This window comes from Dysidea avara, chromosome 1 (genome assembly GCF_963678975.1).
Source record: "Dysidea avara chromosome 1, odDysAvar1.4, whole genome shotgun sequence".
Classification (NCBI taxonomy): Eukaryota; Metazoa; Porifera; class Demospongiae; order Dictyoceratida; family Dysideidae; genus Dysidea; species Dysidea avara.
In genome coordinates, this window is record NC_089272.1 from 15,918,666 (window position 1) to 15,933,753 (window position 15,088).

General features: G+C 36.9%; 2 protein-coding genes across 2 annotated transcripts; both read right to left on the reverse strand.

Moving 5' to 3' along the window:
• Positions 1-24: 24 nt before the first annotated feature.
• LOC136257644 (GRIP and coiled-coil domain-containing protein 2-like) lies at positions 25-8,201 on the reverse strand. Its single transcript, XM_066050895.1, has 2 exons — positions 8,023-8,201; positions 25-1,064 (listed from the first exon to the last, which is right to left on the reverse strand). Exons 1-2 carry the CDS (start codon positions 8,117-8,119, stop codon positions 244-246), a joined length of 918 nt encoding a protein of 305 aa, XP_065906967.1. The 5' UTR covers positions 8,120-8,201; the 3' UTR covers positions 25-243.
• Positions 8,202-9,789: 1,588 nt separating this feature from the next.
• LOC136257669 (uncharacterized) lies at positions 9,790-12,533 on the reverse strand. The gene is made up of 2 exons (XM_066050949.1): positions 12,399-12,533; positions 9,790-12,328 (listed from the first exon to the last, which is right to left on the reverse strand). The coding sequence occupies exon 2, from the start codon at positions 12,316-12,318 to the stop codon at positions 9,853-9,855; it is 2,466 nt and encodes an 821-aa protein (XP_065907021.1). The 5' UTR covers positions 12,319-12,328; positions 12,399-12,533; the 3' UTR covers positions 9,790-9,852.
• Positions 12,534-15,088: the final 2,555 nt, after the last annotated feature.

The following is a 15,088-nucleotide window of genomic DNA, read 5'->3' on the forward strand; positions in this document are numbered from 1 at the left end:
TACTTTAGAAAGTGTATTATGTTTGATCAATGAAAGAAAGATCTTAATGAATAATTATATGTACAAAAAAATACAAATTTTAAGGATCATGGTAGTGAAACAATAAAGAATACTTCCACTTACAATCATAATAGTTATCGGGATTTGTGGAAACTAACTACCTACCCTATATACATGAGTGTGCAGCCACAATACAACAAAAATGTATTTTTATTATATACAGCACTTATGTGTATGCAACAGTCAACTAAACATGTATGTCTTTAGTGCTTTAATAATCATTCGAGGCAATTCTTCAGCAGCTTTTTGAAGAATCTTTTTGAGAATATAATAAACACCATAGATAACCATACCCCATGTGCTACTTCTTTCCATAGATTGCATGTGCCGTAGTTTATATTGCCATTTTTCAATGCAATCGACTATACGTTTTTCTGCATTATCAGGAGACATTTTGGTTTGCTGGCTTTTCATTTTGTCCATATTCCTTGGCCAACTGTACAAGGTGTCTTTCAGTGGTTGTAAAATTTCATTCAAAGATAGACTTAATTCTTTTATATAATATGCTCTGTAAATCATAACATCTTTTGCTGTGATACTCACATCTCCTCCTATTTCTTTTCTAAGTATGTACATCTTGTACTTTTCATCTTCAGACAATGAATCAGTCCAGCTCCTATCTCTTCCTTTTAATTCACAATAGTCTTGCATTTTGCTGATATGTTCATCTGCAAAATCTATGGCTTTTTTAACTGCTTGTTCCCAATATTTAACAAGTTGAATTTGAGCGGTCAATACCTCTTGTTTATCTAATAATACACTGTTTTCTTGCTGCAACTTGTTAAGGCTATAGGTCAATACCTCTTGTTTATCTAATAATACACTGTTTTCTTGCTGCAACTTGTTAAGGCTATAGGTCAATACCTCTTGTTTATCTAATAATACACTGTTTTCTTGCTGCAACTTGTTAAGGCTATAGCAATAATACATAAATGATAGTATTACTACTGTTAAATATAATATTCTTGGAGCCTGGAAAATTCGCTTGATTCCACTTGTACACCCTAAAAATATTACATAAACATTACTACCTATTCATTGTATAATACTATTTTGGTGACAACTAAAATTAATGAACTACTCTTAATGCTCTCTGGTGGACAACCTTTAGTTTGGCAATGTTTGCCTTCAGTGTTTTCACTGTTACATATTACAATATGGCCAGGCAATGTAGATTGCTAATTTCTCATCAGCCACTTCCGATGCAGGTGGGCAGTCCTTTTTTATGAAGAAAGCCCTCCAAAATCACAGCAACAGCAGTTTGTCTGCCACTATAGTATGTTCACGTTGAGCTGAATCCTGAAAAACAGCTAAAAATTAAATGTGAATTTTTTCTCAACAGAGTTAACATTTCAGCCGACCAGATGATTATTGGTAACAGCAAAGGTGTCAACAACAGACACGTACGGTTTGGCTCCATTACAAGTTCGGAAAAGGACTGTAATGGACAATGTATTTGTATGGCTTCACCATAGGAAATGTATTGTGAAAATTTTGATTGGCTGTAAATAGTATGTCAAACATTTGAACAAAAAAATTTTGAAATAATTTTAGCGGGTCAAGCAGTACTACAAATGAGCCAAATTTCAAGATCGTGAGTAATTGCATCCATGAGTTATTAAATGTTTTTGAGGATTCAGCTCAACGTGAACATACCATACAAGGATTATCAAAAGCCTTCCGCTGAAGCAGGAAGAATTAGATGAAAATGATGGCTAGTTTGTCTATAAACATCAAAATGCTAGCACACATGATCAATTATAGCAGTGAGGCAGCAGGGTGGAAGGTGATGCGGGTAGGTGATGAGACAATGAATCAACTTTGCCTGCATGGCTTTGGTATTATAATCAATTATCATCGCAACTGTCATAATAATAAAATATATATACCTCCAATCGAAACAACTTGCTGTTGATTAATTTTGTTTCAGATCCCTACCGGCAATGGTGTGTCTCACAGCCTAAATTTGGTGATTATTTTGCAAGTTCTCACCATTATTCTATTATATCAATTGTATGGAAGCAATAAACTAGCTTGTTAACATTGTCATAGCTAGGCATAGAGGAAGGCAGGCTAAGCTAGACCTACAGTACCTCAATGTCAGGGGAGGAGGCTTTAACCTTTCTAAGACATTATAATAATACTCTTAAAGAGCAGTCAGCTAACTCTAATAATATAAAACAGTCAAGTGCATGTGAGATTGTAATGAATAAGATGTGCTTCCTGCCCACATCAACTAACTTTCCTGATATGCACATTAAATTAAGAGGCTTACATCCCTTTGACATCAGGCAAAGGCAGGTGAGTGTCAAAACATGACATCTTGCCATATTTTGACACTCACATGCCGGTTCCCAAAATGATATGTTCACAGGTGAACTATTGAAAATGCAATCATGAAGAAATAGTCTAAATGATTAAGGTTTCCTTCTGATGACTGAACCAACCTATTAATTAAATCTTATTGTAGCAAACCAAGCATGCTATGTACTGTGGTTGAAAAAAAAGGCACATCTCAGGACAAAGCAGCGTCGAATAGGAAATCAAGCCCGTAGCTATATCCATTGTCGAGCTATGCCTGGCTGAAGGCATCAGTTAGTCAGAATAAAATTCTGCTAAATAAACAAATTTTAAAGTTACAGATATAGAAACATTTTGGAAGGGTTTGGGGTTGGTCTGAAGACAATTTTGGGCTTGGCTGTGCCTAACCAATACTGCCAAAGGAAAATTGAGGCTGGCTTTAGAGTGATAATGTTGGCCAGAAAGCCCAGTTCTGCATGATCCCTAATATACAGTACTACCGTACTGTATGATACAGAAAAGATTTGATGCATTATCAAAGAATTGCACAAGTCAAACAATAATGATTTCTAGAAGCGCTTAACACATTCAAGATTTGGGAGAAGCAATTTTGTGTTGGAGAGAAACAGTTTACGTAGTTTGGTTACTAGGAATTAGTAACACACCTTATTTTAGACTTAAATTTCACTTGCACGACTGATTGACTTGTGCAATTCTTCGATAATGCATCAAACCTTTCTGTATCATACAGTATGGTAGTACTGTATATTAGGGTTGTATGTATGTATGTATGTATTTGATTGTACCATTTGGGGTTTTCACCCCCTGGGCAAACCAGCTGAGCTGACTGCCCAGTACCTAATCTTAAATCTTAAATCTAGGGATCATGCAGAACTGGGCTTTCCAGCCAATATTATCACCCTAAAACCAATGGCAGTGTTGGTTAGGCACAGCCAAGCCCTTAGGCACAGCCAAGCCCAAAAATGTCTTCAGACCAACCCCAAGCCCTTCCAAAACATTTCCATGTAATTTTAAAAATTTCCTAGTTAGCAGTCTTATACGCTTACCCATGATACTATGCAATGGACAGTGTTCTAGACGTCCCTGCCAGTTTTTATGGAGAATTATTAAAATTTATACCAAAAATGGAAGGCAGCTATGGCCCCAAGTGTGAAAGGAATCTAGTTATTGCCAATCCAAGTGGCCATGACCAACCTATTTTTTGCTTCCTCACTTTAAAAAGCCGAGAGGGAAGCTATTGTTATAATTTTGCTATCCTGGTAGCTATAGTCCTTCCAAATACCGAAACCACAGTACACCAACTCTGCTGTATGTTTTAAAAGATCATAATTATAAGTTATTCATAAGTGTTAGAGACAACACCAATACTTTCCAAAATATTAAGTTGCAAAACAACATGAATATTCTCCAAATTAATTTTAAAAATATACTTCTGATTGCTTTAATAGAATAATCCATTAAAGTATCTCAGTTTAACACAGAAATATTTCATATGTGTTATGTCAAGTTAGCTAACTTTAATTCTATTGTTTCCCTCATTTCCCACCAATTTAAAAATGGATAGCCGCTGTTATTATAATTTCATTATGTTGGTAGCACCAAAATGATAATACACTTATTGTACATCAGCATGTTTTAGAAGATACTAAGCTATTCATAGTTCACAGACAACATCAAAGACTTCACAAAAATATTAAGTTACAAAAACAACACGAGTTTGAATCTATTATAATAGACACGACTTGTCTACCAATGCAGTAGGGTAAGGTGGTAAGTCTGGAAACAGGGAATCATTAACATTGACCTAATTAAGGTCTCTACATCAGAGGCACGACATGATCTTTTGTGATTAGTTTGATCTGTAGTCAGTATGGTCAGCTTAACCTATATTATCTAATAGCTAACAAACAATTTACATTCTAATTCGTATACTGCATATATTCCTATGAAACGGGTGAACATGGAGTTGCACGTTGGATTATTATTATAGGTAATCCTGTTTCTGGTCCCTTAGGCCTACCGCATCAATTTTTGTACGTTGCGCTAATTATTTTTGTCCATTAATATAATACATATGCAAATATTTCACAGCTGTTCAGAATGCATGTTTACAAGTAAGTCAATGTATGGTAGGTATAGTGGAATGGTCAGGGTGCATGTGTCATGGCTCTCCCACTTTCTTTGCAATGCTTGTAACACATGATCAAAGATCAACTACTCTAATAGAACAGTCATTTATTATCACTAAAAAATTGTACCGTAAGTGGGTGCTTAAGTTACCTATACTATACTCACTGAATCTATCTTAAATCTGAAAATTTGTAACGTTTCCCCAGACCCTCCAGAATGTCTGTTGTTGTATAGTGGTTCTAACTCAATGCATTGTGCATAATTATTGCCCCCTCCATTCTGTACTGACCCTTGAAATGATGATATATTGGTATATTCTTACTTCTTGCATGGCAATCTAATGTGAACTATTAAATTATAGGATATTGTAACTACTGCACGAGCTATGTAACTAGCCACTATATATAATCGCTATGATGAAGTAAGTTCTACAGATAGTTTTCTAACAATGCAACATTATTATGCAATGAAATAAATAGTTTTTTCAGTTTCACACAGCAAAAAAAATCTATAGCAAGTCACTTAAGGCCACTCCAAATAAATTCTCTGTTTCCCATCCTGGATTCAGGCGTAATTGCATGAGGGCGGGTAGTCCATTTCCATTATAAGATTGGTAGCTTTTCAAGCCATTATTTGCCTATAGTATGTACGCGTTGGGCTAAATCCTCAAAAACATTTAATAACTCATGTATGGAATTACACACGATCTTGAAATGTAGAACTGCTTGACCTGCTAAAAATATTTCAAAATAATTTTGTTCAAATGTCCAACGCAATATTAACATACATTTTCTATGGGAAGCCATAAAGTGCAGTATCTACTTCGACCCTTTCCCAAACTTGTATTGGAGCCAAACCACATGTGTCTGTTGTTGACACCTTTGATGTCACCACTGGTTGGCTGAAATGTTACTTCTCTTGAGAAAAATCCACTATTTATTTTTTAGCCGTTTTTCAGGATTCAGCTCAATTTGTATGCACAACCATAAAAAGCTCCATAAAACCTTCCTTTTAGTTGCAAAAATAACACAAACATGAATTTGTGCCGACTTGATAGCACTGCTGACACGTGAGCTGACAGTTACAAGATGGTTATTGCTGAGCTGTACAGAATGCAGGAATAACAGGAAAATAATGGAAGAATACGGAATAATGAAGTATACAGAGCTGACAGTAACCAAATGTGGGCGATGGACGGAAAACAGAGTTTATTTGGAGTGACCTAAGCTACACTGGCGTAGGTCGTGTATAAGTCATGATCAATATGGTTAACAGTGATGGGCAAGTTACTTTTTAAAGTAACTAGTTACATATTACATATTACTTGCAGCTGAACTATTTAGTTACAGTTACATATTACCAATAAAATAAAGTAACTGTAATAATATTAGGCCACTCCAATTGGTAATTATGTTTCTGGTCCTTTGAAAATCAGTTTCAGGTGCGGGCGGGCGGAATTCAGCAACAAAGCAACAATGAAGTGACTGCTACTGTAAATTTAGAGTATTTTTTTTGATTTACTGACTGTTCTGTTAGAGTATATCAATCCGTTTGCCCATTTCTTGCAGGTTTTCACTGATAAAATACAATTCATGACACTTAGATAGTTAGATTTAGCATAGTTGTTGCAGCCCAATATTTGTTTCCGAAATCCAGATTTTTCAAAAAGCTGATGCGGGCATTTTACCCATGTATTTCTGAAATTTCACGTTCTCCAAAAAAGGATGCGGGCGGTGGACCAGAAACATAATTACCAATTGGAGTGGCCTTACATATTAGGCCACTCCAAGTCATACCTTAGTTTCTGGTCACTCCCAAGCCTACAAATGGATGCGGGCGGGCGGATGATCAGGACTTTAGGACTATAGACTCTACTGTGACTATATACTGTATGGTATTATTATTTGCTCAATTTAGCAAATTCATGTTGATTTGTTTTTAGTCAAACTTAACCAACAACATAAGTAGTTGTGCTTCGGCAAAAAATGCACTAGGAAAGTTGTTGATGGATCATGGCTAGCTATACACTGATGTATAGCATTTAAGTATATTTATTTATTTATTTAGAATATACTATAGGAAATGTTTAGCTCATGTAGCTACTTATGCTTTCCAAGTGAAATAAATGTCTCATTAGCTATGTCAGGAAAATATTACTATGACTTATAGCTAAGTTATTCAAATGATCATGATCCAAAATGAAATTTAACTTCTATTTTCACATCAGAAATTCTTCATTCAAATGTGAAGTCGTAGCCCACTAGCTATGTGTTTCCAGCCTTCTATTCAATAACCTTGAGAAAAGTAACTGTCAAAGTTTTGAGTCATTGAGTGCTCCAGACTAGTGTTTTTTAGTGATCATCTGGGAATGTTTAAACTATAAGGGTTTCTACTTGCCAATCTAATTTTAGTTATGGAAAAGTTTAAGTTTAAACTCACCGAATGTTGCCGGCTTTCCATACCCCTGGAGTGTTCAGTGATAAGGAATTTGAAGTTACTAGACTAATCATTAGAGGACTACATTTGAATTACTATAAAGTTAAAGCTATGGCCCATCTGCATGGGCTAGTAGTTAATGCTACTGAAATTACTTTGGTTACAGAAGCATTAGTAACAGTTATAATCTGAACAGCTATATAATCAAGGACAAAACTAGCTATAGTTAGAAACATTTTATTAGTGTGGCATATATACCTAATATTAGAGTTAAGAGTAGTGTGACTGCTCTATTGGAATCCCTGACTGCTCTATTAGAGTATCTCGATCTTTTACAGTAAAAAATAAGTGTCTTGCTGGGTCACATGCACTTAAGCACCTGTAATATTAATAATAGTCCTCATAAACTAGGGTTCCAGGTTTACCATGCGGGCGGGTGACCAGAAACTAAGGTTTGACTTGGTGTGGCCTTATATTACTTTGTGCCCACAGCCTTAAGCTGTCACGTTTGAAACTACCACCTTATCACGTGACACGATTGCGTTGTTGGACAATGTGCAAATCTTGATTATAAGTAAGAAGCTGGTGAATAAGCCTCATTCAGTAGTCTTCATTAGCTAGGCGTTACTCAGTGGATTACTAACGAGATTAGTAACTTCGTTACTTGTAGTAATAATATTACGTAATATTAGATTAGTTACAGTAACTATATTACTTAGGTAACGCGTTACATTTGTTACATTTGTAAGTAAAGTAACTTGAGTTATATTACCTGTTTTTATAGCGTATTTCGTTATATTACTTAGTTACCATAAAAGTAATAAATTACGTAACGCGTTACTTATGTATCGCGTTACTCCCAACACTGATGGTTAACTACCAGTGCATTGTGATAGTAGCTTGTTCATCATTGCAACATTGTGTTGCTTAGCTAGCTCAGTGTCACATGGTATAATGGCAGGCCTCTGCTGACATGCCCACTCTCATCTATACTTTTCAGCAAGGACCACTAATAAAAAAAAAAATTAAATACCGGCCTACCATTCTCATTGAGCTACTGATTGATGAACTTACATATAAAGACATTTGACTCCGAACAGTCCAGTACAAAATTGAGAGCCATGTTGAACAGTATGGTTAACATGGCGTCAGTCTTCTTCCCAAGTGGCATGTTGATCGAAATTTCAGTTCAATTTCTTCAAAGTAAAATTTTCTGGATTTTCCTTCTGACACGTCTCCTTTGTAATACCATAATCTGCGGTGAGGCGTGCGGTCTCAGTACTGAGTACACTTGTATGAGTTCGAGCCGACTGATCTAGCGCCCGCCCCTTCTACACTAATTGTGACCGACCTGAGAAATCAGGGCATGTGGGCACAAAATACACCTCTTCACAATAAGGATAAAATTAATATACATGGTCTGATATATAGCTAGGAGTATCAATGACTCTAGCTCTCGCTCTAGCTAGTGATCATCATGCACTGCAAAATGATCTCTCAACAAGTTCGGGTCCATCATTTGGCAAATTAAATATCTTTCAGTTTCAATTTAACTAAGTGTGAACACCTCATAGTTACTAACAAGCCCTCTCCTCTATGTGTACCACTAGCTACAAGTTGAATGAATAGTTTTACAGAGAGTACAGTATCTTGGTCTAACCCACAATCTCACATAACCTGCACATATTTCAGGAATTGTTAGGCGAATTCTTTGGCATTTTTTCAGAGAAATTTTGGTCAGTGTTCACAGGATATCAAAATTAAATGCTATCAAACATGTCAGTCCGCCCCATCTGTGAATATGCCAGTCATCTGGTCACCCCACTCACCTATACTAATATTCACCAAATATGTAGAGATGATTCAAAGGAAGGCTGCCAGATTTGTGTTTAGTCAGTGATTATTGCCGATATTCCAGTGTAACAGCTATGCAATCATTGGTCCATGGATGATTCAACTCTAGTTATGTTTTATCATGAAAATTATCAATCAGTATGTAGATATCCCTTGTGATCATATCCTTCATAAAGTCCCCAGTTTCGCCTGTAGTAGCAGCAGGAAATTCCTACACCTACCCTCAAGAATTGATTCTTTCATGAACTCATTTTCCTCAAGAGCAATCCGATTATAGTATCATTTACCTGATCACCTTGTGGAAACTGACAATGCTGATACTTGAAATTAATTTTACTTGACCAAATGAATTCCAAATTATTCAGATGCATGATTCAAGTCAAAGATGGGAAGCCATGAAGAATTTGATCTTATGTATGGAAATTTGCTGAACTAGTGAGGTGGTCAGATCATATATATGTAAATCTAATTTGAGATGGACCATCACATTCATTGGAGGATATATGGTGCTGATTGTTTCATTTGTTTGGCAAGTACAGCTCCATTGCAGAGATTGTGGATCATTTTATAAAGCTATAGTGATTGATTTTATAGCTATTTAATTTCAGCAGTATGACAATTTAATCTTTGTAACTTTTCCGTAACACTTAAAGGGTAGTAGCGTAAGCGACCGATTAACGACCATAGCACGTACCTTGCAATCTATTTTCGTGCTGGAACGACCTATCATCATCCAGTTTTCACTAATAACACCGTCTGACCTTGGTCTATCACGTGATGAATTTTGACTGGAATGTCGAGTTTACTTTTTTCTCCATGAACGGAAATGTGATAGCATGTAAAGTACCGTTTATCGACCACCGGTACTTATTATCGATCGTCAATACAAATGCTGCATACGAATTATCGACCAAGGTCTTAGCTATAATACTTGCAAAAACTCTGCCACTACCCCACATACCCCATGCAATACAGTTGGTTACATAGTGTTATGACAAAAAAAATCATTGTAATCGGGTATACATAACAGAAGTCATGTGCATCACAAGTTTATACAGTATATTTATCCACACAAAAGGTACAAAGTCTTTGTTGTCCGTCACTGTCCATTACAGTCTCTTCCACACAATCTTCATGCACCCATCTTCCACATCCACAGTAGATCCACTCTGCTCCAGCACCTTCCAATACATCATCTTCATACCTTCCAAAGCACATACAACATGTATCTGGGTCAATAGCTTCATCGTCCTCGTCCTGTCCAGTGCAATCAACAGATTCACTAGTTCCACTGATCACAGTCAAAGTGTTAGTCACACTTACATCACTATTCCTGACTCCAGATGTGGCTGTTCTAATAACAGTGCTAGTAGCTGCAGTAGCAGGTAGATTTTTGGTACATGTCTGATCCTTAGGCTTTCTCTTAGCATTTCCTCTTGTTGATGACACCTTAGCCTTTTCTTGCTGCTTCATTGCCTTTTCTCTAGCTTTCTCCTCTGCTTTTCTAGCTTTCTCTTCTCTTTTTCTCTTCATTTCTTCTTCTCGTTGCTGTTTCTTTGCAATACGTTCAGCCTTTTTTCTTTCTTTCTCTATAAGTGCATCTTTCTTAGCTTTCTCCTTTTCTTCAAGCATGGCCAAGCTTTCATCGCTTGTAAGTAGTCGCGCTTTGGGTACTGATCTTTTAGGTGCAGCAGGAGTAGTAGAGGTACTAGGATTTGTTACTGGATAAATGAGAAACTCTCTTAAGGGCGGGGTAGAATTCTTGGGTGATGATGTGATAATGGTTATTGTACTCTGATTGTTTACAGGTGGTAGTGAGGTAGCAGCTGATCCAGGTGAAAGTAACTGCTGCTCAGAATTTGTAGGCAGTTGCTCAGAAGTGACTGGCAATTGCAACTCAGAAGATGTTGCTTCAGGTATTGCTGATAACTGCATATCCATAGAGACCAGTTCATCAGTTACTTCATCTTCAGGATATTCGATTGGAATAGGACTGATTGGAGTAATTTTCTGTAAAGAATCAAGTAATGATCCACTTTCCTGTTCTGTAGGGATGGAAATGTTCACCTCTGGATGATGGAGTCTCATCCATCTGATGTAGTTGGCATCTACGTACAAGTCATGTCCTTCTTCATATCGTCTCTTGAATAACATCTCTTGCTCCAAAGTAAATCCATCCCTTCTTTCATCTGTGGAAGCACCACTGTTATCTCCAAAATTCATATCACCTTGGCAAGGATGTTCAGCATTAGAATCATTATCAGAGTTTCTTTCAGGTCTGACTTGTACAACACGAATAGCAGAAACATTAAGTGGATAAACACCACAGGTTCGAAAGCCTGATATGATATTTGTTGGAATAACAGCTTTTGACCAGGCTTGAACAAAAAGACTGACAAAGTTGAATTTTGTAATTACTTTTCCAGGATTGGTCTGAAAAAAATTGTGACACACAGTTCTCCACTGTGCTTTAAGTGGGGAAAAAACTGTACAGTCTAGAGGTTGAGCCTCATGAGTGGTGTGTGGAGGCAAACATAGAAGCAACACTTCATTTCTTTTAGCATGCCGAACAACCTCAGGCTGATAATGGGTACTGTGCCCATCTAGGAGCAACAGAAGTGGACGTTCACACACTGCGTGCTTCAAGAAGTGTCCACTCAACCAAGATTCAAACAAGTCAGTGGTGATCCACCCAGAATCACTGTAACCATAAGTCATACCAGGCAAACCACCACTGGTCCATGCGTGGTTAACACCTTTTGCTTCAAAAATTACAGTAGGTGGGATGACTTGCCCAGTAGCACTCCCACAAGCAACAATAGTTATTTGTCCTTTTCTGCCTGTTGAACGATATCGAACCTTTTTAACTCCAGTTTTTGTCACAATGTTAGGTGCCTTAGGATCCAAAGGGACTCCACTTTCATCAACATTATATATCTGCCCTGGGGAGTTCGTTATTCCATGTTTCTGCATCACAGTCTGAAGCAAAGTAAAGTAATCACTAATTGTCTCTTCGTTTACTGCATCCATGCGAACATGTGCAGTATTATCTCCTCTTCTTAATGACAAATCACCCTGCCTATCCCTGAATGACCTCCACCAACCTTGAGTTATCCCACTCTCTTTTCTTAACACACCCTTTTGCTTTGCATATGATTCTGCAATATTTAGAACGTCTCTTCTTGTCTTCCCAAAGCCCACCTCAGAAGATTCCTTTAAAAAATCTGCAAGTTCTTTCTCTTCATCATCATTTAGGTATTTTGGTGGACCAGATTTTGTCCCATGTTTTACTCTGCCACTAACCCTATCTTTTAACGTTGTAGCTGGAACACCATAGACTCTAGCAGCTTCATTAACTCCACACGTGGTGGTTTCTACAGCTTCCATGGCATTTTTCATTTGCTCATTTGTCCACTGCTTCCTTCTTTTCTTAGTTGGTGTGTGTAATACCGCCGGTGCTGACTTCGAACGCTTCCTTTTCTTCAATACTTTCCTCTGTCCTTGGTGTCGTGGCATATCGAACAACCTAGTAAAAAATGATTATAAGCAATGGTTACAAGCTAAACATATATCACTATACATAATTAACAGCTTACAGGCGACTGAAAATACGTGAGAATTGGCAAGACCATTAACACGAGGTAGTAGAATAACACGGGGAGTAACCGAAAGAAACACGGAAAATACTTAGGTCGATAATAGGTACCGGTCGATAATCGGTCGCTTACTATATAGAGATGTGAAACCTTGCAGTACGTCTGTGACCAAAAAACATCTATGTACTTAGTGCCTGAACTACACAACCATACTTCAACAGTATGGTTCGCATGATTTGTTGACTTTAAGTCATTCGACAATAAACCATATAATATTAAAATTGACAATTTTGGAAGTCTTGCTGTTGAAAACCATTGACTTTGTAAGCTTTGTTAGTGGGGATTAAATTTCTTTGGTATAGAAAGTTAGTTTAGAGTCAATAGTCACTCCAAAAGTGTCTTTAGTGCAAGTCTGCTACTGTGTAGCTACTTATAGTACTAATTCTTACACAGCCAAGTGCAGTCCACACAAACTGCCTTCCAATCTCGAGTTTTCTAGTGTGTGTAGAACATGTTGGAGTATATGGCATTCTTCTTCTTAGTTAACAGAGACGTATAAAATGTGCATAATATTTGTATCTGTATGACATGCAGTATTGTTAAAATCTTTATGCAATATAGGAATATAATAGAGGCAATGCCAATTGAGGAACTTTAGATATCATGCACTGGCTGGTTAGCTGGTCACAATTTATTATAGATACTATAGGTAGCTGCATGCAACTGTGATAAAAATAGAGCATAGTAGGTGTATGAAACATCAATTGCAATGCTAGGTTTAAAAGTATGTATACAGTAGAATAGAAGATCAACACACTCTTTAACTAAAACAGTTACCTGTTAATCAGGACTCTCCTGGTCATCAAGGTGTCCTGATTTTACATGTCAAGAGATACTTTGGGACCATTATCAAGTGTCCAGATTATGCAGCCTGCGTCCTTCTTTTCAACACTTTTGGCAGTCCTAAGGTTTCCTTAATACACAGGTTTCACTATATGTAACTTGGGGATGCTATATACCATGCAAGAACTATAGCTATAGCTATGGGTAGCTAGTAGTAGCTAAATATATTGCTTCTTAGGCATAGACAATATAGAGGAAGGACTAAGCTTTTGCAACGATTAATGAGAGGTCTATATTTTGCAGGAACAAGGTTTAGAAACATATTAAAAAGTCAAAATACTCTAATAATGCAGTCAAACATTATTATAATAATATTATAGAACATAAAAAAATTGTCCAAGCTTAAAAGTGCTATAGAACATGAATTGATAATCAACCTCTCCCCCTATGTGCCCCTCCCTACCAGTGTCCTGGCACTACATGTATATAGCTATCCAATATGGAACCATGCTGCAAAGTAGCACCCTACTTCAGAGAGATCCTTATAGTGGCCATATATCGACACTGCCAGTTACACTCAGCATAACTGACAGTGTCGGTATATGGCCACTATAAGAATTTCACTGAAGTAGGGTGCTACTTTGCAGTAGTATATAACATGGTTCCACATTGGATAGCTATATCAACCCCATGTATGGATTATACCATTTACAAATATATAAATACGTTGCTTTTTCCTTTCTATTACACTGTCGATGTCTACAATACAGTATTTGGCCTGATAAATTAGTACTGTTAACCAACTGGCATGGATGACCAGTAATCAGGATACACTATTGCCAATGATCAAGGCTTAAATGCAGGTTAAACAGCTAGGCATAATAATAATACAATACAAAAGTGTCAATTTGCAGGTACTGGATTGAGTGCCATGGCTTCATCAATATAATGAATACCATTCTTCCAAAAGTAATCATGTTGACCATTAAAGTTATTAAACACAATCTTGTACATGCGATCTTGTACATCTTGTACTTGTAAGAAGTTGGGTGTATGGGCATTGAGGCTGCCATTACTCAATCATCTTTCTGCAACGTTTCAAACATACGCATTATAACATATTTAAACAGGCTGTAGTGTCCTACAGACCTTCAGGACTTGTTCTGTACAGCATTAATGGCTTTATCACACTGGGCCATGGTTTTTCTTTACTCCTTTATAGTCAATACTCCTAGGTATGAAAAATATATTTGTAAGCATTTATATAGGCCTACCTGCATGCCCTCAAAGAATTGTGGGGTGCTGCACTAGCCCATTTTAGTGTGTAATGTACTGTACACACATGGAGTATTGGGAGGGAAAACAAGGGCAGGCACAAACTATAGTATGTACAAGTTGAGCTGTACCCTGAGATAACAGCTAAAAAGAAAATTTGTTAAGAGAACAATGTTAAGAGCATACATGTGTGGCTTGGCTTCACTACAAGTTGGGAAGGTATGGGCAACAGATGGTGCACTTATTATTAATGACTTTCCATAGAAAATGTGTGGTGAAAGTTTTAAATATTGTGCCAGACATTTGAATGACAAAATTTTGAAATATTTTTAGCGGGTTAAGCAGTACAACAAATGTGCCAAATTTCAAAAATTTTTGTAATCCAATCCTTGAGTTATGTTTTTGAGGGTTCACAGCTCAATGTAACATACTATACAGTCCTCACTCCTTGGCTTTGTGCCATTATTAAGTTGGCACCTAAACTCACTGATCCTGTTATTAGGAGTGGTCAAAAATATTGGAACACATAGAAGAACAAAAGTAAGTCACGGATTGCACCTCCTTTAATATGT